This window comes from Phasianus colchicus, chromosome 17 (genome assembly GCF_987193195.1).
Source record: "Phasianus colchicus chromosome 17, bPhaCol1.hap1.1, whole genome shotgun sequence".
NCBI classification, from domain to species: domain Eukaryota; kingdom Metazoa; phylum Chordata; class Aves; order Galliformes; family Phasianidae; genus Phasianus; species Phasianus colchicus.
Window position 1 is genome coordinate 10,259,412 of NC_143452.1, and position 25,796 is coordinate 10,285,207.

At 59.5% G+C, this 25,796-nt stretch overlaps 3 protein-coding genes across 5 annotated transcripts; all 3 read left to right on the forward strand.

The window, feature by feature from the left end:
* Nucleotides 1-1,473: 1,473 nt before the first annotated feature.
* Nucleotides 1,474-13,499, forward strand: HM13 (histocompatibility minor 13). Of its 3 annotated transcripts, XM_031588911.2 has the most exons (14): nucleotides 1,474-1,706; nucleotides 2,821-2,919; nucleotides 4,069-4,151; nucleotides 5,050-5,138; nucleotides 5,854-5,939; nucleotides 6,056-6,181; nucleotides 7,918-7,975; nucleotides 8,449-8,532; nucleotides 8,842-8,878; nucleotides 9,910-10,012; nucleotides 10,464-10,549; nucleotides 12,260-12,349; nucleotides 12,507-12,696; nucleotides 13,114-13,499. In XM_031588911.2, the coding sequence occupies exons 1-13, from the start codon at nucleotides 1,536-1,538 to the stop codon at nucleotides 12,655-12,657; spliced, it is 1,263 nt and encodes a 420-aa protein (XP_031444771.1). In that variant the 5' UTR covers nucleotides 1,474-1,535; the 3' UTR covers nucleotides 12,658-12,696; nucleotides 13,114-13,499. The 3 variants fall into 3 exon arrangements, with proteins under 3 accessions (XP_031444771.1, XP_031444779.1, XP_031444785.1); XM_031588919.2 differs by lacking the exon at nucleotides 12,260-12,349 and having other exon boundaries at nucleotides 1,476-1,706; XM_031588925.2 differs by lacking the exons at nucleotides 12,260-12,349; nucleotides 12,507-12,696 and having other exon boundaries at nucleotides 1,478-1,706.
* Nucleotides 13,500-17,950: 4,451 nt separating this feature from the next.
* On the forward strand, nucleotides 17,951-18,927 carry ID1 (inhibitor of DNA binding 1). Its single transcript, XM_031588908.2, has 2 exons — nucleotides 17,951-18,320; nucleotides 18,465-18,927. Exons 1-2 carry the CDS (start codon nucleotides 18,006-18,008, stop codon nucleotides 18,504-18,506), a joined length of 357 nt encoding a protein of 118 aa, XP_031444768.1. The 5' UTR covers nucleotides 17,951-18,005; the 3' UTR covers nucleotides 18,507-18,927.
* Nucleotides 18,928-20,542: 1,615 nt separating this feature from the next.
* LOC116226133 (bactericidal permeability-increasing protein-like) lies at nucleotides 20,543-25,681 on the forward strand. The gene is made up of 16 exons (XM_090152455.1): nucleotides 20,543-20,710; nucleotides 21,712-21,891; nucleotides 22,026-22,140; nucleotides 22,305-22,433; nucleotides 22,512-22,667; nucleotides 22,748-22,811; nucleotides 22,909-22,969; nucleotides 23,057-23,148; nucleotides 23,227-23,403; nucleotides 23,494-23,553; nucleotides 23,848-24,015; nucleotides 24,170-24,237; nucleotides 24,476-24,518; nucleotides 24,632-24,695; nucleotides 24,773-24,849; nucleotides 24,925-25,681. The coding sequence occupies exons 1-16, from the start codon at nucleotides 20,581-20,583 to the stop codon at nucleotides 24,964-24,966; spliced, it is 1,626 nt and encodes a 541-aa protein (XP_090008581.1). The 5' UTR covers nucleotides 20,543-20,580; the 3' UTR covers nucleotides 24,967-25,681.
* Nucleotides 25,682-25,796: the final 115 nt, after the last annotated feature.

The following is a 25,796-nucleotide window of genomic DNA, read 5'->3' on the forward strand; positions in this document are numbered from 1 at the left end:
CTCTGGCCCTTGTCCAGCAGCACAAGAAGTTTGCTTTCACTGATGAGGCATTTCTGTAAGAAAGATTTTTGCTGAGCACAGCTACAGGTGGGTTGAGAGTGTGCAGGGGACAGTGCATCAGGGCAGAGCACACAACCAGCCCCGGGCTGGAGGAGAAGCTTGGGACTCCCAGACCTGGCTCACACATGGTAAGGGCTCAGCTCTGTCCTGCATCCCATCCTCTGTCTCCCTTCAAAAAATGCTGTCCATACTTAGGCAGCCGCCGCCGTGTTCCCCTCTCAGGCAGAATGTCAGCACAGATCCTCGCAGTGGGGTAAACATGTCCGAGCTGACACAGCGCAGTGTCCCAGCACTGCAATCCGTCAGCGGGACCAACCTCGTGCCAGGGGATCGGCAGCCATTGGGTATCCCGAGTTGGAAGGGATCCACAAGGGATCCCGAGTTGGAAGGGATCGGATCGAAATCTTCCATCCTGCCAACCTCAGAGCGATCTGCTCCTCCTGCAGGAGGGCGCTGGGATCCCCCAGACCCCGTAGCACAAAACCACTTCCCCTTCCTCTCCATCCCTTCGGCCCGCAGTGCTCCTCCCCAAGCAGGAGGCAAACCCTCTGCCTGCACCGCAGCCCCCGCCATGCTGCCCTGGGGACAGCTGCTGGGGGACACAGTGTGATGTCCTTCCACTGCACTGAGGAGAAGGGGGGGATTGGCTTTCACAGAATCACAGAATGGCCAGGGTTGGAAAGGACCTCAAGGATGATGAATCTCCAACCCCCCTGCCACATGCAGGGCCACCAGCCTCCTTATTTAATGCTAGACCAGGCTGCCCATCCAACCTGGCCTTGAACACCTCCAGGGACGGGGCATCCACAGCCTCTCTGGGCAGCTGTTCCAGCACCTCACCACTCTCTCTGTAAAGAACTTCCCCCTGACATCCAACCTCAATCTCCCCTCCTTCAACTTAAAACCATTTCCCCTCGTCCTGCAGTTATCTACCCTTTCAAAGAGTTGATTCCCCTCCTGTTTGTAGGCTCCCTTTAGGTACTGAAGGCTGCAATGAGGTCACCCCGCAGCCTTCTTTTCTCCATGCTGAACAAGCCCAGCTCCCTCAGCCTGTCCTCACAGGGGAGGTGCTCCAGTCCCCTGCTCATCTTGGTGGCTCCTCTGGACCTTCTCCTGCCTTTTTTGTACTGGGGGCTCCAGACTTGGACGCAGCACTCCAGACGGGGCCTCACAAGAGCAGAGCAGAGGGGAACAACCACCTCCCCCTCCCTGCTGGCCACCCATCTTCTGATGGAGCCCAGGACAGCATTCGACTTCCTAGCCACAAGGGGGAGATCCAGGCTGGGAGCCGGGCCGGACGGTGGAAGGCGGGGGTCGGGCTCAGGCCGAGGCCCGGGCGGTGGGGGGGTGGGGGGGGGGCAGCGCTCGGTCTCCTAGCAACGCGCCCCCTGTTGCCGGGCGCTGACGCGGCGCCGTGTGACGCACTTCCGGTCGGTAGGGGGACGTGTCCCTGGCGCGCGGCGGGAGCAGGCGCCATGGCGGAGGCGCAGAACGGCAGCGCCGGGCCTCAGGCCGTGCCCGCCGCCAGCGCCCGGCCTCCCGCCACTCCCGAGGGCGTCGCCTTGGCTTACGGCAGCCTCGTCCTCATGGCGCTGTTGCCCATCTTCTTCGGGGCTCTGCGCTCCGTCAGCTGCGCCAAGAGCAAGGTATCCCCGGGCCTCCCGGCAGCGCGGCCCCCGCGCGGCCTCCCGCCCCGCTCCGGTTTGATGGGGCCTCGGAGCTCCTTGGCGCTCGGCTGTTCCCGCCCCGCCTCGTTTGGAAAAACCCCGCCGCGCTGCCCGGCTCCGGTGGGCCCGGGGTTCGCGTCCCAGCCCTGTGCTCAGAGCCCGGCAGCTGGGGGTGCGCGCGGGCTGCTCCCAACTGTTGTTTTGACCCCCCGTTTCTGCCGCCGTGCCTCGGTGTAACGGTGTCAGCTGTTCTTACAGCTGTTCTTACGCTCCGGGCGGTGGAGCCGCCTGCGGGAGGTCTGCAGCAGGCAGTGGCTGTGGTTCTGTGGGGGTTTGTCCTCTTGCACGCCGCGGGAAGCGGTGTTTCCTTGGGCAGCAGCCGTGCCTCGGCTGCACTGCTGTTTTTTTGCAGTCGCTTTGCTCGGCGGCTCCTGCCAGTGTGTGCTGTGGGAAGCAACGGACGGGGGAGTTTGCTGCCCGAGGTTCCAGCCCTCAGCACCGAGAGCACAGCCACTGTGCCTCCTGTGGTGGGAAAAGAGCTGGGGAGGCAATCGTCCTGCCCGGTGCTGGGGGTCTGTTTTGGGAAGTGGCTCAGAGGGGGTTTGGCTGTGTTGTTGGTGCAGAGCAGTTTGGGAAACTGAAGCCCAGGAATCTGGGCCTTCTGAGCACAAGGAGTGGCCCAGAAGTGAGGTGAGCAATGAGAAGGTGATTGGAGAGAAACGGCATTCAGAGGGTGAGCGACATATGGTGTGCACAGATGGGGAAGCTGTGGGAACGGCCAGGCACGAGCAGCGAGGTACACAGCGTTGCTCTAAGCAAAAAAGGAAAAATTTCAGTGTGGGAGGCAGGGTTTGTCCCTTCTCAGGAGGAAAAATGCAGTGAATGTTGACAGTCCTTGGAAGGACAAATGCAGACAGGTCTGCTTTTTTCCATCTTGGGCTCTGCCTGTGACCCAGTCGCAACCCTGCAGATGACTGGGAGCCAGAGGCAGTGCTGCCATGGAGCCCTGAGAGCCCCTGACTGTCTGCTTAGGTACAAAGCCAGAGCACGGGCCACCAATTAATCCACTTCTGTCCTCTCCTTCCTTCCCCAGAACTCCTCAGAGATGCCGGAGACCATTACCAGCCGAGATGCTGCTCGCTTTCCCATTGTTGCCAGTTGTACCCTTCTGGGCCTCTACCTCTTCTTTAAAGTAAGTGAGCAAACAGTGTTGATGTGCCATGAACATGCTGTCTACCTTCTCTGTGCTGTGCCTGTTCTCAAGAGTTCTCCCCAGGCTGCATAGCCTTTGGGTAATTCAGAGCAGCTGAGAGTTGAGTTCACCCCTGGGCTCTTTCTGCCTCCTTGGGTGATCTGGAGGTACACAAACCAAAACTGGAGGGGGCCAGGAACTTCTGAATTGCAGATGCTGCTGTCTGTTGTGCTCCTTGCTGTGCTTCTGAAGATGTCTCAGCTGTGACCCTGGCGAATTGCTGGTGAAGATGAGCAAGCCCATGTGTGTCCAGATGAAGCCTCTTAGATGTGCAGATCCAACAAGCTGAGTTAATGAGTTCTTGAGTCACAGAGAAGCAGTCCCAGCAGTAGATGCTTTAGGCCATATGGAAAAGGTGCCTTGACTTCAAGCACCTCTGGTTCCCTGCTCAGATCAGCTCCTCCTTTAGGCCAGTGGCAGTAAAGCAGGGTATCAGCCAACCCTCTGCTGATGGGGGATAATAAAGCAGCCCTCAGATCCACAGGTCCTTTTGGCCTTTGCAAGGATCCTCTTTGGGCACCAGGAAAAGGACACACTGAACGTGTAGCTTGACACCGTGGAAACCACTGTGTGTGGTTTTTCCGTTTTATATTTGCATCCTGCTCTAAGCTCTGGTGCTCCAGCATTCTTCCTCCTGTGAGAGCACGTAGGCTTTAGCACGTTCTGAATTAGGGATGTGATCCTGAGGAAAGGCATTGTGTGTGTTGGAGGGCAGGAGATCTAATAATACCCTGCTAAAGTGGGGCAGGGAAGGCAGTGCTGCCCTGGGAGTGGCACGCTGCCTCACTCTCTGCTCCAGCTGCCCCATGGGGATGCAGTAGGGAGGCTCTGCCCTCTTTTCTGCAGCACAGGAGTTATTTTTTTAACTGAGTGGCTCATAGGTGTGTAACAACTCACAGGCCTGTTGCGCTTGTTTTGCTCTTTCCAACTTATTTTATATTAGCAATGCAAGAATTTGGGTTATTTCAACTCTTCTTCCTGTTTCCCTGGGGCACGAACGGAGCAGCTGCCAGTTACCACATTAAGCACTTTCTTGTGCTTCACGCTGGCAGAATGCAGTTGTAACCTCTCTGTGGTTTTGTCTTGCAGATATTCTCTCAAGAGTACATCAATCTTCTGCTTTCTATGTATTTCTTTGTGCTGGGGATCCTCGCCCTGTCCCACACCATCAGGTAGGGTGCAGTCACAAGGCTGCAGGGTATTGGGCTGATTTGGATGTTCTGGAGCAGTGGTGCTTTGTGGCAGAGCCAAGTCCTGGCTTGCTGCCTGTTTTATCCTGGTGAATCTGGACAGCTTTCTGGGGAGACAGGTCCTGAGTGTGCTGTGAGCCCTTCCTAGGGGAGCCAGGTCATTCCAAAGGCTCAGGAGTCCCACCTGCCTTGAGCTCTTGGAGGTGTGGGTCCCACCAACATCACACCCCAAGGAGCTGCTCTGGCCTGGCACTGTCCTCACTGCTCTGTGGGGGGCAGAGCTCCTCAACACCCCTGTTCTCTTTTCTGGAACAGTTGAAACTGACAGCTGGATCTTGTGGCACCATTCTTGGTGTCTTGCAATAGTGTTTGGTGCAAAGTGCTGAAACCTCGTGCTGTTTGAGTAACAGACAAACTAAAATCTGTTTCCTGAGCTGTGGGACATTGGGGGCCAGATGCTTTCCCTAGAGCAGTTCTGCTGTTCTGCTCAGGCTTCATTTTTGCTCTCAGCTCAGTAGCAGAGCTGTCTTCTAGTGGCATAGTCAGTTCTGGGTGAGCAGACCTGTACAGTGCGTGGGGACTGTTTGTCCCCAGTGTGTGCACACCAAGGATGAGTTCTCGCTTCCTGCACGTGATGCTTTGTGTCTGTTTCCTTAGAGTGTTTCTAGGGACAGCCACATGCAGGCAAATCAGACCTCTGGGTAGGATGAGCTCCCGTGCTTGTGACAAGCTGGGGATTACGCTAGGCCCTGACGTGGCAAAACTTGGGACTTCCTTGTTCTGCTGGGAGGCTGACACTTAATGCTGTCATGCAGAGGTGAAGGCAGGGCCCCGTGTGGGATTTCTCTAGAACTGTCCTTTTCTCCAACTCTCGTTTCAGCCCCATGATGAACAGATTCTTCCCTGCAAATTTCCCCAACAAACAGTACCAGCTCCTCTTCACCCAGGGCTCCGGGGAGAGCAAGGAAGGTACGCTAGCTTGCCAGTCTGTTTCTGTTTCTTGCCTGTTTGTTTCAACATGCAGCCCTTCAGAACAACCTCAGAGACTTGCCTCTTGCTCCTTGCTGTGCCTTGTGTGTCCTACTGTAAGCCCTACGAGCTCTGCACGGACATATGCATCATCTTACACTGGCTGGCACTCTCCCTGTTGATTACCTCTGGCTGGTAGGGAAGCCCCTGAAACAGTTTTACAGAGGGGAGCTGATGTTAAACGGACTAAATTTTAAGCTCATTGGGTAATGTAGTACTGACTGCAGTGCTGTCTCCACTGATCTGACTCAAGTCTCTGCACTGGTAGGCTGTGATTTGGTAGGTGTCTGTCCAGTAGCTTTACTGGTAAAGGAATACTTCGACTGACTGCAGCAGGAGTTAACTGGGTGCAGAAGGAATGAGCAGATCTGCCATAGGAGAGTGTCTGAATCCAATTTCCTTAGTGACAGAAGCATCACAGATGCTGTCCATGTGGCAGAGTCTGACAAGAAGGTTTGGTCTTGCCAGTGTGGGCTGCGTGCTCACGTGCAGGTTGGATGTGGTGACTGTGGGTGTGGCCGTGTGCAGAGAGAGTCCCCTCTTTTGGGATTATGGTCTGTGTTGGTGCCCTGCTGTGAACTTGGCTCTCTCTACTCTGCACAGGAAGGAGAGCTGCCAGGACTGCCTCAAGTGTGACTTCTCTGTTTTATTGCAGAAATAGTGAATTACGAGTTTGACACCAAGGATCTCGTATGCCTGGCCCTGAGCAGTGTTGTTGGGGTCTGGTACCTGCTGAGGAAGGTGAGTGAGCATCAAGTGTCCTTGGGGGGAACTGGGCTAAAACTGGGTTTTGGGATGCAAGACCACGGCTCTGCACGTGCCATGGAACCCAGATCTCCTCTTCCTGTTGTTTTCAGCACTGGATTGCCAACAATCTCTTCGGGCTGGCGTTTTCCCTCAATGGAGTGGAGCTGCTGCACTTGAACAACGTCAGCACTGGCTGCATCTTGCTTGGGGGCCTATTCATCTACGACGTCTTCTGGGTAAACGGGAGCGTTCCCTGGGGCAGATGCGAGTTGCAGCCATTGGCAGAAGGCATGTGCGTGGCCTTGTGCCTCTTCAGAGGCAGCATGCTGGCTGGACACGTACTTTTACTCAGGATTTCCGTCTCCTCAGCCCAAAAGGGTGTGGTGGGGATGATGACAGAATCAAATGATGACAGAATGTGGATCAGTAATGTATCTTAAAAAATATTTGGCTTGGAGATTCCAGGGTGGGCAGGGATCTCATCTGGGAGTTTGGCTGTTGTAGGCTGCCCATGTGTTTGTTCAGCACATCCTATCCTGGGGACCTGTATTTATAACTAAGGTCTGCCCTGTGCCTGGCTGGAAGATGAGACTGCTCTGGGATAATGCTGATCCTGCTTGTATTAGTTCCTCAGCTCTGTCATCTGGCAGCTTCGTTAGCATCCTTCTGTTCTCTTGCACAGAGAACTAAATACTGGAATGCTTCCAGGCATTTTCCCTCAGCCAGTACAGCACTCCAATGTCTTTATTCTGAGGTTTTCCTTATCTTTCTGCAGTGGTTCTGAATCCCTTTTTCACGAGTCCTGTGTAATGTCTGTATTCCTCAGTTTTTCCTGTCTGCTTCCACTTTCTGAACTACTCTGTTTCCAGAAGTCTTAAAACTTGCATACCTTGAGGTCTGTCCAGCAGTGCTACAGCTGCCTGAGTAATCCCTCGCTATTTAAGCCTGGCTACTGTGTCTTATTTTGTACTTGGCCAGTGCTGCATGTGTCAGAGGTGTCACTGTGCAGCTTCTTGGTCTGCGTGCTGCTTCCTCCAGTGCTGTGGACTGGGAGCAGTTAGCCTTACCAATGCCTTGTGCCCTGCTTGGAGTAAGAGCATCCTCAGGGTGTTTTGGAAAACACCATGCTCCACGTTCTTCACTTCCTGCTGCTGCCCATCAAGGTCAGCGTCCCCAGCTGATCAGTCTCTCTAAAGTAGAGAACCCTTTGCTGTGCCCTTCTGCAGGGAACAGGCACTTGGATCTTGGCGTGGATTTAATTGCAGTGAGATCCAAGGAGGGTTTCAAGAAGGAAAAGGAATTGCTCAGTCAACCAATGATAGTGTCCCTGCATAATCCTGAGGAGAACTTGCGTATAATGCTTTTTCCTGGTCTCAGTGTAGAGTCCTGTCACTTCCTGGCACAGTGCAGAGCATACTGCACCTTAAAGGAGTGCTTGCTCTAAGACTTTTCATTAATCACTAGCTCTACCATTAGCCAGCATGTGCTTTATTTGCTTACTGCTGGTGTAGCCAAGACTGGAGGCTGGGAGCTGGAAAGGAATAGAAGTAAGGGTGGTTGACCTGTGTGCTTACAGTCCATTCTCCAAAAGATGCCAACATTTAAAGCTGACAGTGCAATACTAATAAATGACCTCAGGGCAAAATGTTGCTCATCTGGCGAGTGCTCTGGTCCCTGTTGAAGCAGGCAGCAGCCTGCTGTTGGTTGGGACCCTCAGCCGATGGCTCCTGCTCACAGGTAACACCCTGCACCCTTTCACATGTTGTATCACAGTGGCTCGCTGGGGCTGAATGCAGACTGGTCAGTGCTGCAGGCCCAGTGGGTTCCCTCTGTGTGCCCTCTCCCCAGGAGCTGGGATACCCTGTCTGTATCGTCTCAGTGCTGCTGGTAGAAAAAATGCCTGTAGCTTCATGACACTGATCATGTCCCCCATGCAGCCATGGTCACCTCGGACTCCTCTGCTTTCCCTTAGGTTTTTGGTACCAACGTGATGGTGACAGTTGCCAAATCGTTTGAGGCCCCAATAAAACGTGAGTAGCTGTTCCCTGTGTGCAGGAGCAGCAGCTTCATGCTCTGCTCCAGGCACTTGGTTTGGAAGACAAGATGTAGGCAGGAAGGGGCTGCTAAAAGACAGATGCCAGCAGCCCCTTGCATGAGCCAGGTGTTGGGGAGGGACTGCAGAGCCTTCAGCTGGCTGGGTTCACCAGCACCACCAGGGTGGCAGTTACCTCAAGCCTAACAACACTGGAGGGGTGAATTGAGGGATTGCAGGGTGGGCAGTGGCTTTGGTCCTGGGAGTTGTCGATGAAACCTGCAAGTGGGGCAGGTCCTGAATTCTTCAGTTTCCCACTCCAGTGCCCAGGGTTGGAGCAGGGGGGGAGCTGCAGAGGCCTGGGGCAGGGCTGGAGGTCCTACCTTTGTTCCTTTGTCACTTTTTGCCAGGCTCAGCAATGCTGAGTCTGCTCAGCCCATTCTCTCCTTCACTGCCTTTATCTGCTCGTAGTGGTTTTCCCTCAGGACCTGCTGGAGAAGGGCCTGGAGGCTGACAACTTTGCCATGCTGGGGCTGGGAGACATTGTCATTCCAGGTAAGGACACAAGAGGGAGGACAGGACCGGGATTGCATCTGAATTAGCCATGGGGAGCTGAGCAGGCAGCTTCCCCACCTCACTTTGCTTTGCCTTCTGTCCTGCCAGAGCCCCACAGCCTTCCACTAGGGCTGGGTGCTGCATGTGTGCCAGAGCCCCGTGGGTGTCCCACCACGGCCAGGCACTGTGCAGTGCTGTCCCTGTGCCTCGTGCCACGAGAGGGCACTGTGAGCCCAGGGATGGCCGCATGGGGGCAATGGGGTTGCTTAGCCTTTCGTCTGGCTCCATCTTCTCCCCTTCTCCCTGCAGGGATCTTCATCGCCTTGCTGCTGCGCTTTGACATCAGGTGAGTGGGTGGTCGGGAAGGGACCTGACAGGTTGAATCTTGCAGTCTCGTGAGCTATTTATTGTAGAGGAAAAGGACAAGCTGGGAGCACAGTTGTGCTCTCATCTGGGGCTTGGGGTGGGGATGTGGAAGAGCAGCTGGAAGAGGGAGGTGCAGGAGGAAGCTCTTGGAAAAACAGAGATGAACAGGACTGGGGTGTGGGTAAGTCCTGAATACTGGGGTGAGCGTTGCTGTTCGTAGGGCAGAAGGGCAAACCTTGGGAGGGGGCCAGGCCAGCAGCATTGTTGGGCCTCGCTGGCTCACGCACCAAAGTGCAAGAGCTGTGCAGAGAGAGGAGAAGCAGAGACAGCGTGGGAAAGAGCTGAGATGCTGGCAGCTGGGACACGCTGCTCACACGGGTGCCAGTCAAGGCCTGGCAGTGCTCACTGCCTCTGGGCAGATGCTGGGGAACACAGCTCCTTCCTACGCAGGGAGCTGCACCTGCCACCAGGGTGTAGCTTTCAGCAGTTACCCCACACCGAAAGTCTCCAGCTCAGGAGCAGCTGGGAACGGGCAGCTTCATGCCACTGCCATGGTGTGGCCTCATTCCTGTTGTTGTTGCATAGACCCTCCCAGTCTGTGCCAGCGTTTCCAGGTGTTCCCACCCACATCCTGCTTGCACCTGTTGGGAATCCCAGCTCCTGCAGCCTGCCCATGATAAAACACCATGTGCTGGAGCAGGCTGCCAGGGAAAAGCAGCTGTGGGACCCCTCCTGTGTCCCAGCCTTGACCCCTGTGCTCTGCAGCTATCCAGCAGCAGGGTCGTGCATCTCCTTCCCTTTCCCACCACCGTGCACTGCCATTAACCCATCCAGGCCTGCACTGCATTCATGGGAGTGGGGGCTGTGCTGGTGGCAATGTCTTTGGTGGCCCATGAGCAGGGACAAAGCATGGCAGGAGATGCCCTGCATAGCTGGGCTGGCTCATTTTCAGCCACTGGCACCCCAGAGCCCCAACCCATGACAAGTTTTGCTCTGTTCCCTTCCCTACAGCTTAAAGAAGAACACGCACACGTATTTCTACACCAGCTTTGTGGCCTACATCTTTGGGCTGGGCCTGACCATATTCATCATGCACATCTTCAAGCATGCCCAGGTAAGCTCTGCTTTGCTGCTTCCCACAGATGCATGCAGACTGACACGCCAGCCTGGCCACAAGTGTCCCACAGCATGCCAGGAAAAAGTGGATGCATTCCTTCTCTTGGCTTTGCTTTTCCCCTGCTCAGAGCTCTGGAACTGAGCCCTGCTGGAGCAGGCAGCGTCTCTCATCTGGGTTAGTGCTTTGGGGGCTTTTTGCAGCTGAGCTGCCTTGAACTGCAGAGCAGGAGGAATTCTAGGAGCATGCATGCTGCGGGTGCTTTTGCTAGTCTGCGTGGGGGCCATATTAGAAGAAAAAATTAGCTGCTCTTGAAGCAGCTTTCTGGAGCTTTAACCAATCTGTGACAGATGCCACAGGTGCAGAGGGGGAAGGCCAGCATTCCCTGCCCTCCTACTGAGGATTGGGTTAATTTGTGGTTTGGTTTCACAATTGTTTTCCTTCCTGGCAGCCTGCTCTTCTGTACCTGGTCCCTGCGTGCATTGGATTCCCGCTTCTTGTGGCCTTGGCAAAAGGAGAAGTAACCGAAATGTTCAGGTGAGCCTCAGCTGGGGACAGAGCTGTTTTGCCTGTGGCATTGGAGCACATGAAGCGTGCAGATGTTCCCAGGCCTGGGCACAGCTGGAGGGACGGGTTCACCTGGGCATGCTCTGGGTGTGTGTGAGTGCATGTGTGTAGGCGGAGGGAGTGGGTCTGTGTTTCTACATGCTGGCCCTGGCTCCAGCCACCTCCTCATAGTCGTGTGGGAGCCTTGGTGCCGTACCAACAGGCAGGCAGCATCTGGTATTGCTTTACGCTCTGGTGACAAGCTCTTCCCATGTGCTGGCAGGCAGGGGAGGGTGGGACCGCACACCTGGTGCAGAGATACTTGGTCATTGTGTCCCAGGGCCTGTGGGTGGGGGAGAATGGAATTGGATTCAGCTGCGAGAGCAGCCAGGGCTGGTTCAAGCACATCCCAGCCTCTCTGCTTGGATAAAGGAGACACTTTGCAGCCCTGGGTCTGCAGAAATGGAGAAAGGGATCTAGAAAAAGGGGTCTTTGCTTTGCTGCAGTCCTTCTCTTGAATAGTTTTACCCAGCCATTTCCCACTGACTGCAGACAGGCGGGCTTTGGTCTCCTGAATGCTGTCCCCTTGCTCCAGGCAGAGCACATCCCACCCCAGGCTGCCAGAGAGCTGTTTATCCACTGTGCTCGGCTGTTGTGTGCCTGAGGCTCTGTGGTGGCCTCAGCACAGCTGCTTGCCTGAGGACACCTGAAGCAGAGAAGGGAAGGGAGCATCCCACCAGGGGTGCTGGGGTTCCTGTGCTTGGGGAGATCAGTGCAAGCCCCCATCCTGCTCAGAGGGAAAACAGTGCCTGAGTGGGACCTGGGCTGTAGCAGCTGCACAGTGGGGAACAGGGCTGCCCCCGGCCTCCTTCCCCTCCCCTGGGAGACACAGGTATGTGTGTTCCCACCGGGCTGTCAGCTGGGCTGGCTCCACAGCCCTGCAGCACCTGCCCCTGCTTTGATGTTTACTTCTGACGCTGCTGCAGGCACTGAGTGTCCTGGGATCGTCCTTCCTGTGCACCTGGGATCCTGCAGCCGCTCTCCCCGTGTGTGGTGACTCAGCTGCTCGCAGCAGCACCTCCTCTTTGTGCCAGGAAACACATGGGAGAGACGAGCTGCAGGGTTGGCCCCTGGGTCAGCATGACGCTCGGGGAACCTGGCAGCTGCCTATGGAGGAATAAGGACACGTAGAGCACTGAGCATGGGATGCACCAGCAGCAAAGCTGCCTGCTCCCTCCTGAAGTCACTCCAGTTGCTGTCAGAGAAAGCAGGATGTGGCAAGGCTCCTACCTGTAGGCCAGGGGCCCCTGCTGCAGGAGTCCCCCCCCCATTCCCCCCCCCACCCAGGTGTGGCTTCCCTGCACCTCTGTGCTGCACCAGCTCCTCTGAGTCAATCCCTGGGCCATGCACGAAGTGCCTGGGATAAGGCAGTAAGGCTCTGTGCAGGCTGTGCTGCAGGGTAGGCAGAGTAGGTGGCTCTGTGCTGCAGCCCTGGGGAAGGGGTCCTAGTGGAGCAGAGCTGGCTGGCACAGCTTTCAGCTTTCTGAGCCTCCCACTCCCATCTGCTCTGCAGTCTTTAGATGTCAGGTGTGGGAAGGCTTCTCTGTCCTCCAGCCCCACACAAAGCACGGGGTCTGCTGCCCAGACAGCCCCTGTACTGCTCTCGTTGCCAGCACAGCACCCAGGCTTGTACCCCCACAGGTTCCAGCTGTCCGGTTTCATGCATGCCAGCGGGAGCCGCTTCTTCCCTGAGTCTCAGCCCTCACAGCATGGCCCTGGGCCAGCTTGGAGGTACTAGCAGATGGAGGGGATCCTGTGCTGCCTGCACAGGGTGCTAGGTTTGCAGCTGTCTCACTCAGAAACTCTTCTGCTTTTTCTTTCTCTTTCCCCCCCTCTCCTTTCTGTCCTGTCTTTCCCCCTTTCCTTTCCTGCTTCCTGTCTCCTGCAGCTATGAGTCCTCTGCTGAAATCTTGCCGCACACACCAAGACTTACCCACTTCCCCACCGTGTCCGGCTCGCCAGCCAGCCTTGCTGATTCCATGCAGCAGAAACAGCCCTGTCCCCGCCGACGCCGGCAGCAAAGCCCCAGTGCCATGTAGCAATTGCACGCGGTGCCCTTTCTTTGTCGCTCTGGCCAGGTAGGGGCTTGTTCCAGCTCTGTCCTTTCCCCATGCAGCAGCTGTCACCTTACTGCTGTGGGCTGGCTGCCCCTCCTTTGCGAGGTAGAAATCATGAAAAGGGATAGAGGCTGAAATGTTTGCCCTGGTGTGCTCCCAGGTTTCTTCCATTAGGGCCCAGTTGTAGAGCTGGCCTGGCCCCTCTGTGTCCCCCATCTCTCCCCCCTATGGCTGAGGGTGGTTGCAGTGGGGCAGCACTCATTTCCCTGTGGTCAGTGGCAGGAGCCCACCTCGACCTCAGTCACTGTACTGAGACAAACCCAAACACAGTGCTGGGCTTCTGGGTGCGCCAGGCTCTGGGCTGGGTACTGACACATGCCCATCCCCAGAGAAGGGCTGACCCTGATAACCATTCTGCTCTCATCTCTCTGTCCCCAGCTATGAGGAGAGCTCTACCCCCAAGGAGGTGCCGAGGGCCTCCAAAGAGGAGACGATAGAAGCTGACAAGAAAGAGAAGTGACCTTGCCCATGGACCAACCCTGGCGCCGCTGGGCTGAGGCCCTTCCAGACCCTTCGCAAGTGACAGACGAAACAGTTGTGCCAGAGCATCGTGTTGTGTGTGTTGGAGCAGCCACCCAGGTGGGGTATTGATGTACACCACATATCCACCCCTCCTGCTGCCCCCTGGGGCCGTGCAGCCACACTCTCCTTTGCTTTGTCTCCTACGTGAGTGCAAAGCAGGCAGGGGACAAACCACAGGCCGGTTTTTAAATTTTGTATTGTGCATTTGCTTTCTCTCATATTAAACCATCTCAAAGGAAGGAGAGGTAATGGGGCAGTGATTTTTTGGCTGCTGGAACCTGGTGCACAAGCCACGGATGGGAGTCCTGACCCCTCCAGCAGCCTTATTCTTGCTCTGGGATCTGGGTCCCTGGTCTGGTCTGACTGTTTCCAAGAGACCTCCCCCTCCTGCAGTGCTCTGCCCTTCCCTGGCCTCTTGCCACAGACCCAGGTTGAGGGCCATAGCTGCTGTGCCCAGTAGGGAAGTTTGAGTCCCTGGGGTAGGAGGAGGCTGTGGGCAGCTTGCAGCACGCAGTGTCATCCATGGCTGCCTCAGGGCCTGCATGTGGAGGATCCTGCATCTCTCTAGCTGTCCCCTCTGCCAGAATAAATAGAAAGTGCTCGCTGGCTTGGCAGCCCCTCCACAAAAGCCATATTGAGCTATTATTCCCCACGTCGGCTGTGAGCACTAAAAGTGGCGCCTTGCATTCTGCCGTCTAATGACCCTTCGCAGCCTCCTACAGATGTTTTCTATGACTTACAGCTCCTTTTCCAACAGCCCTGTCCGCAAAAACAAGAGGGGCCACTTTAATTCCAATTAAATACCTCCAGCTAAGCAAACAGTGTGCAGCAGGGCCTGGGCACGGTGCGGCCGACAGGCCCGGCCCATGGAGTCGCTGAGTCTAGACTCCAGATGTGATTTCAGCAGCCTCCAGCATCCCATGGAAAATGACACGGGCTGTGCCGTGGGGTGCTGTGCCCTGCCCGGGTCTGTGGGTCTGGCACCACATCCTTTGGGACCCTGCATCCTCCCAGGCTTTGACCATCCTAGTGCCACAATGCTTTTGCACTCATCCCTGTGTAGTTTTTGGGGTTCGGAAGCACGCAGGACTGCATTGGGGTGCATGCTGTACCCTAGGCTGTGCCCTTGCATTGCTTGCTGCCTCCCTGCTCCTGCCCACAGAGCTGAGGGCAACGGGAGCACAACAGATTGCTGGGAGCTCTTCAAGGGCCCACAGCTGCACCATGGGGAGCGGAAGGCACTGAGAGGGGAGAGCGGGGTCACCCCAGCCCTGCCCGGCCGATAAGCGGGGCAGGGCCTGGAGGAAGGAAGTGTTCAGGCCCTGCAAGGAGCTGGGAGCAGAGCTGGGAGCAAAGCTGGCGCCTGGGCGGCCCCGGGCTCACCCACCCGTGCTGCACCTGGGTCCTGCAGCGGCTGCACGGCTCCACTCTGTCTGGGCCACCTTCCCCTCACCGCAGGGTCCCTCCGGCTTAGGGGGAGGACACGGAAATGCAAACGCCCTGGCTCCAGTGTGAAACCTCCATCTGTGGAGCTGGGGGACGGGACAGAGCCAGCCTGCTGCAGCTGTGGAGCTTGAGGTTGGGAAGCTATGCAGATGCCCGTGGGCACATGCTCCTTTTGACAGGGGTTGCAGCTGAGCCCTGTGCCCCAGTGGGATGGGCTGTGGGTGCAAAGGGGGGTTCAGATGCCAAGCACAGAGTTAAGAAGTGTTGGTGCTTACGCTCACGTCCAGGTGTTTTACCTAGCAGGGATGTGGGGATGCGTGCTGGATGCAGCACCCCACTGCATCTGCTTTGTCCAAGCATCCCCCAGCCCAGCTGCAGCACCAGGGGATGGAGATGCCTGGTGGGGACTGTGGGGGTGCTGCTGATGAGAGCCGGGGTCCCACGGAGTGCCGGCGCCTGACCGTCGGCTGTGAGCACGGAGAGGAAGCAGGAGAGAGCAGCCCCATCCCCGGCCTGCTGGCGAGGAGGGGCAGGAAGCTGGAATAAATCCCAGGAAGGGCCGCCTGGCTCCAGCTGGTCTGGGCTGCAGCGGATGGAGCCGGGAACGGGAAGGGAGAAGGCGGGAGGGGAGCGCAGGGGGGCTTTTCTCAGGCCTCAGCCCTTCTCCAGCTGTGTAACGAGTGCTGGTGGCCACACGGCAAGGTTGGGGCTCCACAGTGCTCTGCTCTGCCAGGAGCCCTATTCAGGGTAGAGCGGGGTGCTGAGGAGACGTGTAGGTGTAGGGATGGCTAAGCTGGAGGCAATGCAAAGCCCCAGTCTGGGTTTTGGGGTGTGTATTCACAGCTGGGGGCCTTCATTCACTTGGAGGACAGCCAGCCTGAATCCTGGTGTCTGCAGATCTGTGCATCCATGCAGGTCCGTGCTGCTCAGCCGTGTGTCTGCATCCCAATCTGTGCTACCGGGACACATTGTCCTTCCTGAGCCTATCACGCTGCTGCTGCTGCTAGGGCTAGGGGCTGCAAAATCCATCTTAAGCCCCAGCCCCCCAAATGCAGCCAAGCTGCAGAGCCTTGCACAAGGCTGGGTGCTGCCATGGGGCCGTGGCAGTGTCCCCAGTGTCCCCATAGCACAGGCAGTGCAGCTGTGCCCTGTGTGGTCCCTCCGGTGCCGCGGTGGGGGAAACGGCCGGAGGCTTTGATGTGCTCTGCTGCTGGGCAACCCCTACTCGGTGCAAAGCAGCCACAATCCCGGCCAGGCTGCGCCCCGCCAGCGCCATATGGCCGAGGCCGCTGTTACCGAACCGTGTGCCCCTTTCCCAGAATTGAGATGGAAATGAAGCCATCCGTCTTGCCCGCGGACACCGGCGCACCCGCTCCCAACTGCAGCCAAGGCAGCGGCGCAGGTCTGTCATCCCCAGCACCCCGACGTGCCAAGGGGAGTCCCTCAGAGGCACCCCACGGGATGGGGCGACCATGGGACACCCATCGCTGTCCCCACACCACCCGGGGTGGCCGATGCTCAGGGCTGGCTCATCCCAGCCGTGCCGTATTGTTGGCGGTGCAGCTGGCGGGCGCCCGGCTCTGCTGAAAGGCATTCCTGTGCACAATGTCCTCGGCCTCCCCGCCGCGGCCAGGCCAGCACCGCCAGATGGGGGCTAATTAGTGGCTTTGAGAGCCGTGGTGGGAAACGGGCAGCACCAGGCCCTCCGCGGGGCCCTGAATGGAGGGGGTGACCCCGGAGCTGTGCCCACCCTGGGAACCGCACTGGGACAGAGGGATGGTGACAGAGGGCTGGAGGTGCTCACAAAGGCAGAGGGGTGGGGGGGGGCGGGGGCAGAGGGATGGAGGGACTGGGGGATGCGGCTCCCCCAGCCGGGCTGGCAGGGCAGAGCCGGAGGTGATGGGGTTAAAGGCCCTCTGTGTGCAGAGCTTTCCAGGACTGCCCCCTCTTTGCAGAGGAGGAGGATGAGGGGAAGCCTTCAACTCACTGCGTTCCAGAGGAGGCTGCTGCGGCTCTGCACAGAGCCAGGGATGGACGCGGGGGGGTCTGACCTCCAACAAACCCCTGCCATGAGGACAGGATGGCACGGCCTCTTGCAGCCACAGCAACGCCTGTGCATCGACCCCTGGCACAGCATGCCTGTATGCACGTGCATCTGTCCATATATGTTTCTGCATCTATGTACGTGCGTGTGTGCTGTGCGTGTGTGTATCTACAAGGTTTTGTGCGTGTGAACCTCTCATGCACGTGTGTGCACACACCTACGTACCCACGTGTCCGTGCTGCCCGCACGGTGCCCGGAGGGCCCACAGCTGTGCCGGGGGGGTCCCCACGCAGCCGCCCCGCTCGGTGCTGCCCGGCCCCCGCAAAGCCGTGACCGCACCTCCCTGCAGGTGTGAGCTAAGGTAGCGATCATTAACGCTAATTAACGCTTAGATCGGAAGCCCTTTAGGGCAGGGACTGGGTTTCTGTTTCGTCTTCAGACCGCACGAAGGTTTCCGCCGCCCAACCGGCCCCAGGTGCCGCTCACCGGCGCCCCGAGCTGGGTGTCTCCGTTTCCCCACGGGGATGGCCGTGTTCCCGTGTCTCCGTAGGGGTGGCCGTGTCCCGTTCCCGGGTCGGGCTGCAGGTGCCCCCCCACCCCCCGCCCCACTCCGCCCCCGTCGCCATGGGCACCGCCCGCGCGGCGCCGCGCTGACAGCGCGCGGAGTTTTATGAATGGGTGACGTCACGGCCCTGGCGTCTAACGGTCTGGGGAGGCGGGAGGAGGGGGGGGGGGGGCTGCACGGGGCCCCGGGGGCTGCAGTGAGCGCGTGGGGTCGGCAGGGCTGGGAGAGGGAGAAGAGGGAGAGAGGCTGAGGGAAGCGCGGGGCTGCGTGTCCTGGAGTGCGGGGGGTGCGCTGGGCTGAGTAGAAATGGGGATGCGGGGATCCCGGGGGGTGCGGAGAGACACAGCGCCGGGAGCCCACGGTGTCACTGCCAACATTAAGGGACTACGGGGGGGCGGGCCGGGCGATGCCTGCTTGTATCCCGCACTTTGAGAGCACCCGCACCCCCTAGAACTCACCCCGCATTTCTGAGCCCCCCCACCCCAACTCCACTCTCCAGGCTGCGGTCCCTTTAAGGCGCTGCCCTTCGGGGCGCATGAATGGGGCTGGCGCGATTGTCCCCGCCTCCTCTACGCTGCTATTGGTCGCCGCTCGCCACGAGGCCCCGCCCCCCGTTGGCGGCGCTCTATAATTGGCGCTGCGCGGCGCGGAGCTCCCACGGCCGCCCGCAGGGTCCCACCGCCGCCGCTCGATATGAAGGTCGCCGCTGCCGCCCCTTCGCCGCTGCCCGCCGGTCCCGGTGGGGCACTGAAAGCCGTACGGCCCGGAGAAGCCGCCCGCTGTGGGCCGGGCCCAGGAGCTGTCGCTGCTGAGCAGGCGGCCGCCGCGCTGCTGTATGACATGAAGGGCTGCTACTCGCGGCTTCGGGCGCTGGTGCCCACCTTGCCGCGGCACCGGAGGGTCTCTAAAGTGGAGCTCCTGCAGCACGTGATCGACTACATCTGGGACCTGCAGCTGGCGCTGCAGCCCGGCCCTCCTCGACCCCCCGCTGCTGCTGAGCCTCCCGAGGTGAGTGCGGCCCCTCCGAACCCTTCCCGACCCCGGGTCCCGTTCCCATCCTCCGTGCGCTTCTCCCGGTCCTCCTCCGGTTGCGCCCCGTCCTGTTGTGCCAGCCCCGTTCACACTGACCGCCCGCTTCTTCCCCACCCGCAGGCTCCGTGCATGGCCGCTGCCGACCGCATACTGTGCCGCTGAGAGAGACCTCCACGGACCCGAACGGGGCCCCCCGCGCACGGACGGGACCCGCAGCTGTGGGTTGTGCCGAAGTGCACGGAATGGACGCCTCTGCGGAGCCGGCGGCCGCGGCTCGTAACCTTCTCAGATTGCTGAGAGCATTCCCTGTATTGTATATTACAATGATGCTGGAGAATATTGTTCTACAATAGCTGGAGTTTTGTTATTAAACAAGCCCTGATTACCAGGCAAACTTCTTTTCTCGTGGCCGCACTGCGTGGGGTTGCTGGGGTGGGGGGGGGTCTGGGCACTGGAGCATCAAACCACTTGGAGCCCATCTGCTCTGGTGTGGGCTGTGTACACGCGGTGTGGCAGCACTGGAGCTGGGCTGTGGTGGTGGTGGGGGAGTGGGAACCCTGGGATGGAGCAGGGAGCGCATGGGTACACCTGGATTCCTGAGCTGGCTGTGGGTTTTCCTGTGCACTCTGTGGGGCCGGGAGCTCTGGGCTGAATCCTTGCTTCTCCTGGGGTGGCCACATCTTCCCTGGGGTGGGGGGTTTGGGGTGCTGGCTGGGGCTTTCTGTGATGCACTGCTGGGGCTGCGGGTGTCACATCCCTGTCCCAGCACCGTGCTTGTGGAGCCGGTGGCTTTGCCCTGAGGCCATCATGTCCTGCTGCTTAATCTGCCTTGGGTTCTGGTGTGGTTTGAGGCTGAGATTGGGCTGGAGGGAAAGAGGCTCCCGCTTCGGTTCCAGCCGTGGGAAAACAGCAGCGAGGCCTGGAGCTGCCCCCTGCAGGTGGGTGCCGGGCGCAGGGCTCCGAGCCCACCTGGGTCCCACACCTCGGGGCAGGGCTGAGCTGCAGCTGAGCCATTGTCGGGCAACTCCTGGGCCTGCCCTCGTCCCACTTCCTCACAGGGTTGCCCGTGGCTCTCCCATGACTCACATGCTGTCACCTGTGAGTCACTGCAGCAGCCGGGGAGAGGACACTGTGTGGGACAATTCCCCACGTGCTGCCTGGAGCTGCAGCAGCAGCTGTTGTGCCTGGGATGCTGTGGTGTTGCCCGTGCAGCTGCTGCTCACCCTGGGATTGTGGTCAGGAGATGAGCAACATTCCTGGTGAAGGAAATTGCATCGGACACGGTTGTGCAATTATGGTGGCACTGAAGAGGCTTAGGTACTCACATTGGGTATGGTGTATCCTGGAACAGCCCGCGGGGCTGGGGGGCAATCTGGGCTCTGGGGTCTCCAGCTGCATCCCCCAGGCTGACTCCAGGTGTTCATACCCACAGTACAGTGATGTGCCCCTGAGGAGGGGATGGCTGTGTCCCACTCTGGCTGGGATGGGGTGGGAATAGTGGGACAGTGGGACCCACATCGCTCCTGCAGTCCCATCCCTGTGCATGGCCGATAGTGCCGTTGCACAGTGCCACGTTCACAGCTGTGTGTGCAATTTTCCAGCACAACCAGTCCCTCCCAGCAGAGCGAGGGATGCAGGGAACTGGGATGTGGCCCAACCGAGCCCACCTGGCGCCAGCAGCGGGGGATGTGGGATGCGGGTCCCTGGGATTGCACTCACCCGTTGTCCCACCCCTCTCCCAGCACCTCCCCGATCCCTTTCCAGCACTCTGCTCCCGCAGCTCTGGGTCCCTCTCCCGGTGTCCGCTCGCACTGCACGGCCGAACCCGCGGGGGCTGCCCGGAGGGGTTCAACACTGCCTGATGGGGAGACCTGGCCGTGGTCTCCACGTGTATCGCCATGGGGAGCAGAGCTCTGCGTGTCACCTCGTCCCACTGCCCCAAACCTCCGCTCCAACCCTGCTCGGTGCCATCGCCACGTGGCATCCTCCTGGTTTGAGGCACGGGGACATGATGTGACAGGGACACAGGGCGGGCACCGCTAAGAAGAGACAGAGGGCAGGGATGAGGCCAGCAGGGCTGGGCTGAGCGCTGCCACGTGCCGCTGTGCCGGATGCATCCACGCCAGCATCTGCGGGAAAGCCCCAGGGAGGGCCTGGCCCCTGCGGGCACCCAACAGGTCCTGGGTGCTGCGGTGGGTGCCTGACTCATCCCGGAAGGGATTAGGGACACAGGGACATGGGTGATGTTCCGGTTCAACCAGCCCGTCCACCCCAGGATGGACACTGGCGTCACAGGTCCCTGCTGCCCGCTGCCACTCACAAGGAAAGTGGACCCACCATGGGACCTGCTGCCCCTGTTGGCCACGGTGAGGTTGGGCGTGGGGCAACTGGGGTCGGAGGGGCAGGATGGCACTGAGCTGGGGTGCTGGGATGGTGCTGGTGGCTGAGTTGGCCCTGGGGATACAGCTATGGGAGCCCAGAGGAAGAGGGCAGGAGTTTTTAAGGTGCACTATATGGGGCTGTGTTTTGTTCAGCGTTGTTTGGCCAGGGGTCTGTGTCCCATACAATGCTAGGACGGGACCTCAGACCCAAGAAGGATGCACTGCAGCCGGGCTGTGGGTGCGTGTCCACACTCCTGGCCACTCATTGTCTCCAGGCCAGCAGCATTCCCCCCATGCAGCCCCTGCCCCATCCCCGCTGGGGGTTTCCTCGGATGGGAGTGGGCTGTTCCCTGCGTGCAGTGGGTTCCAAGCTCAGCTCCTCACCACCCGCTGGGGCTTTCAGCAGGACCACAGAGTTCTGCTCTCGCTCTGACTGTCCCTGCCTTCCCGTCACCCTGTGCCTGGGGCTGCTAGCTGTGTCCTGGGCTCCTTGACCCTGTATGACCCAGAGCCCCCCCAAGGTGGGAACGGCTGCATAAAGGCTGAACCCATCTCTTAGCACAGCCCCTCTGCATCCCCTGCCCGATGCTGTCCCATCCTCCTATTCCTCAGTTATCCTTAGGCAGAGGCCCTGCTGGGTCCCCACACATCTCTATGTGCTGTCCCCTCCCTCTGGGACACGAGGGCAGGGTTGTGGTCGTGTCTCCATCCCCATGCAGCCCACGGCCAGAAGTGACGACGCGTGAGACCCTCTCCTTCCCACACTCCCCAGAGAGGCACAAACGGGGAACAGCAGGGGAACTGGCTTCCCCTCTGACTCACGCGTTGGGCAAGGCCGGGCTTTTGGTGTCTGGAGCACCGCGGTGGCCCCGATGTGCACACGGGAGCTGATGTCAGTTGATGTGCCCCGATATAAGGCCTGAGCTGGTGAGGATGCTTTGGGCTCTGCATCGGCCGGGTGCTCTCAGCCATGTGTTCTGCTCCAGCTCCAAGGCCCTGCAGATGTCCTGGTGCCAGTGGAAGTCTCCCAACCCGTGTCCACCTGCTGAGCGGTGCAATCCTGGGGATGTGGCTGTGCCTTCTGCTCCTGATGGCTGTCTGTGTGCCTGCCTCTGCCTCCAGCCCTGGTATCAAGGGCCGGGTGACCCGGAGTGCTCTAGAGTATGGTAGGTGTCTGCACCTGCTTGGGCTGTGCTGGTGGGGGGGAACCCTAGGAATCACGTCCAGATCCTGAAGATCTGGGTGTTGAAGGGACTCTGGGTGCCCCTGTGCCAGCCCTGAGCCCCTTGCTCTGCCCCAGGCCGGCGCTTTGGGCTGGATCTGCTTCGCTCGCTGCTGCAGAAGGAGCACGATCTGAACCTGCAAGGCTCCTACCAGACCCCATTCCTGGGGAGACTCAACTACACCGTGCCTCAGTAAGAGCTGCCCATGTGTGCTCATCTCTATCCCCATCCCTGTCCACATCTCCATGTCCCTCCCCGTTCCCATCTCAATTCCCATCTCCACGTCCATCCCTGTCCCTACCCTTTTCCCCATCCCCGGGGCATTGCTGTGAGCCCCAGCCACCTCTTGTGTGCAGGATCCACATCCACGAGCTGCAGATGAACGACTCCACCGTGGACTTTGCTGAGGATGTGGGCGTGCAGCTGACAGTGCATCGTGCCCAGATCCAGCTCAGTGCCACCTGGAAAGCACAGCTGGGTGCATGGTGAGTCCTTGCTGGGCCAGGGTGTGAGGATAGGGACAGGGCCACCTCTGTCCTCTTGCTCAGCTGTACCATCCCCAGGCGGGACAGCGGCTCACTGCGGCTGCATATCGGGGACCTGGCGGTGGCTGTGCTGCTGGGGCTGGGTGCTGATGAGCAGGGCCAGCCCTCCATATGGGCTGCCGGCTGTGACACCCACGGCACCGACCTGCGCCTGGAGTTCCACCAGGGACAGAGGTGACCATCACCCCATTGCTCCTGCTGTGGCTCGGGGGTGGGTTGGGGAGGTGAGCTGAGCGCTGCTCTGTGCCCCACAGCTGGCTGTACAACCTCCTGGTGCCGCTGCTCCAGAGAACCCTGAGGCAGCAGCTCAACAAGAAGGTGAGCTCGGCTGGTGACTCCAGTGCTGCCCCTGTGCCTAGAGAGGAGCTCAGGGACCCCCAGCCTGAGCCTCCCTGACACTCTGCTCTGCTTCCAGCTCTGTGTCGAGATCCAGAAGGGCATCGGCAGGCTGCAGGACAGCCTGAAGAATGTGCGAGGTGGGTGCGGAGATGGGGCAGTGGGACTGGGGGCTGGTGGGGCACGAGGGTCTGGCTCATTCTCTGTCTGTCCCCACCACCCTGCAGTGTCTGCTCAGCTTGACCCCTTTGCTGCCATCGACCTCTCCTTGCTGGGACAGCCAGAAATCACAAAGCAGCATGGGGACGTTGACCTCAAGGTAGAGCCATCACACAGGGAGCTGGGCTGGGCCTCACGTTCATCAATCCATATATCATCCATGTGTCTGTCCACGCAGGGAGAGTTCTTTGGGGTACACGGGCGGTGGCAGAGCCCTTTCTCAGCACAGCCTGTGGAGCTGCCTGAGCTGGAGGAGCCCATGCTGCTGGTGGCTGTCACTGAGTTCGTCGCCAACACTGCAGCCTTTGTGTACTTCACAGCTGGAGCTCTGCGCAGGAACATCACTGCTGAGATGGTACGGATAGGGGCAGAGCTGCTGCCCCATGGGGTCCTGGCCGTGGTGCCCCTGTGCCCCCACAGCACCCTGACCTCTGTTGCCTTCCAGCTCCCACGGCGCTTCCCCCTGAAGCTGAACACAGAGAGCATGGGGAACTTCGCCCCACAGGTGGGCGTGGGATGGGAGCCATGAGGGCGTGGGGAGGGATGGGACACTTGGGATGGAGTGCAAATAGGCTGAGGCATAGGATGGGATGTGGGAGAGATGGGATTCAGGATGAGATGCAGCTGGGACAGGACACAGCTGTGTTGTGATGCAGGAAGATGAGACATAGGATGGGATGCAGCTGGAATGTGGGCAGGATGGGGCGTGTTGTCACTCCCTGGCTGTGGCACTGCTGGAGCTGCTGGGTGCTGGCAGTGCCACGGCAGCTCGGTGCCAGCCCTGCCCTCACTCTGCCAGCTGCAGCAGCACTTCCCCAGCCGCCCTGTGGAGCTGCACCTCTGGGCCCGCCGGCAGCCCCTGCTCTCCTGCCATCCCAACGCCCTGCATGGGGCTCTCTTCGGCTCTGCTGAGGCCTTTGTGGTGCTGCCCAATGCCACCCGAATCCCTGCTTTTCTGCTGAACATTGTGAGTGCCAGGTTGCCACAGCACTGGGGCTGGGGGCTGGTCCTGATGGCTGAGCTGGGGGGCTGTGTGTGCTGGGGCTGTGCTGAGTGACACGAGGTGATGCTGGGGCCATGCAGGATTGATGCTGGCTCGCTGATCTCTCCTCTTGTTGCAGGATGCCAATGTGACGGGGAAGCCAACCATTGCTGGGAACAGGCTGGGGGGCACAGTGGGGCTGAAGAGGTGAGTCTCCAGCCCTGTGCTGTGTATCCAGGCTCCCTGATCTGTCCCCACACTCTACCTCTTGGCTATTTCCATCCCTGGGTCCATGTCATCTGCTCAGACTCCATCCTGCTTCTGATTCTTACCTGTGCCCACTGCCCTGTTGCTCAAACTCTATCCCAGTCCTCAGCCCCTCCCTGCCCCATGGAGGGGAACAGCCCTATCCCTGTGCTTGATGCTGACTCCTCTCTCCTCTCAGCCTCAGCGTGGTGCAAGTGAAGTCATACGTGGGCCCACTGCAGGTGAGTGGTGATGATGGAGCCACAATTGGATGAGGAGGGGGGTGAGGACAACACCCCGCATGGGGCCAGGGGCTGAGGGTAATGTTCTGGCTGGGCTCACGGGTGTCCTACAGGTGGAGAAGCTGGAGAACACGCTGAAGTTTGGGCTGTGGCTGTTTGGGGTGCCCTGGGCCAACAGTGAGTGTTGTGTCCCCCTCCTCCTGAACCCCCACTATCCCTGTGCCACTCCACTCACAGCTCTGCTATCCCTGCAGAGCGGCTCCGTCCCGGCATCCCGCTGCCCACCCCACATGGCATCACCCTGCTGCACCCACGCCTGTCACTGCACAAGGTGAGTGCCAACCCTTGCCCCCTCACCCCTGTCCCTGTGCCACCATGCCCTTCTCTTACCTGTTTCTCCATGCAGGGCTTCATGCTCATCACCACAGACCTGCACTACAAGCCTTGAGACCTGCATCTGCGTGGGAAGATGCTGGCACTGTATGCTGTATTGCATCCCCATCCTACTGGAATCTCGTGCCCTCACAGCCTTGGCTGAGCAGCGGGTCCTATACCCCATCGGCTGGGATTAAAGCTGACACTGCAGCTCAGCCTGGCTGTGTTTGCCTTGTCCCACTACGGAGCCATCACCACCGTATTACCGCGTGGTGCTCCGTGGGGACGGCTGCGCTCACTTGTGGGGACGGATCTTTGTGCCCCCCGGTCCCATAGGGTTGGGGCGGTGCTCCGGGGGGTCCCGCAGCCCTCTCGTGTCGCGGTGCGGTCGCGCAGCTCCCGGTTCGCCCACGCGAGGGAGCCCGTGCCCGTGGCTCCGGGAGCAGCTCAGCCCCGGGCTTACAGCATCCATCCGCAGCGCCGTGCCCGGGGGCTCTGCAGAGCCAAGGGAGGAAATACATGACGAGGTGGGGTCTCCACGGTTGGGCCCCGCAGCACTCTGCCTCTCTGAGCCCTGCGTTCCCCTTCTTACGGCCCCCAAAGCAACCCCCAGCCCAGCACCTGGCAGGGAGCATGGCTGGAGGCACCCTGTCCCCATTGTCCTCGTACTGGGGGCACAGCACGAGGACGGGCACAGGAGCCCGATCCCAGTGAGGAGAAACGGAAGGGATGGGCATGGATTTGTGCTGGATGGGGAGCAGGCAGCACCGTGCCCCGGTCCTGCTCAGCACCCCTGGGCACAGCTGTAACCCCCATCCCAATGGGGACAGAACCCTCTGCCTCAGCTCCTGCTCTGTCATCCCCCTTCCACCTCCAAAGGGCAGCCCTGCGTAGAGCCCCGCA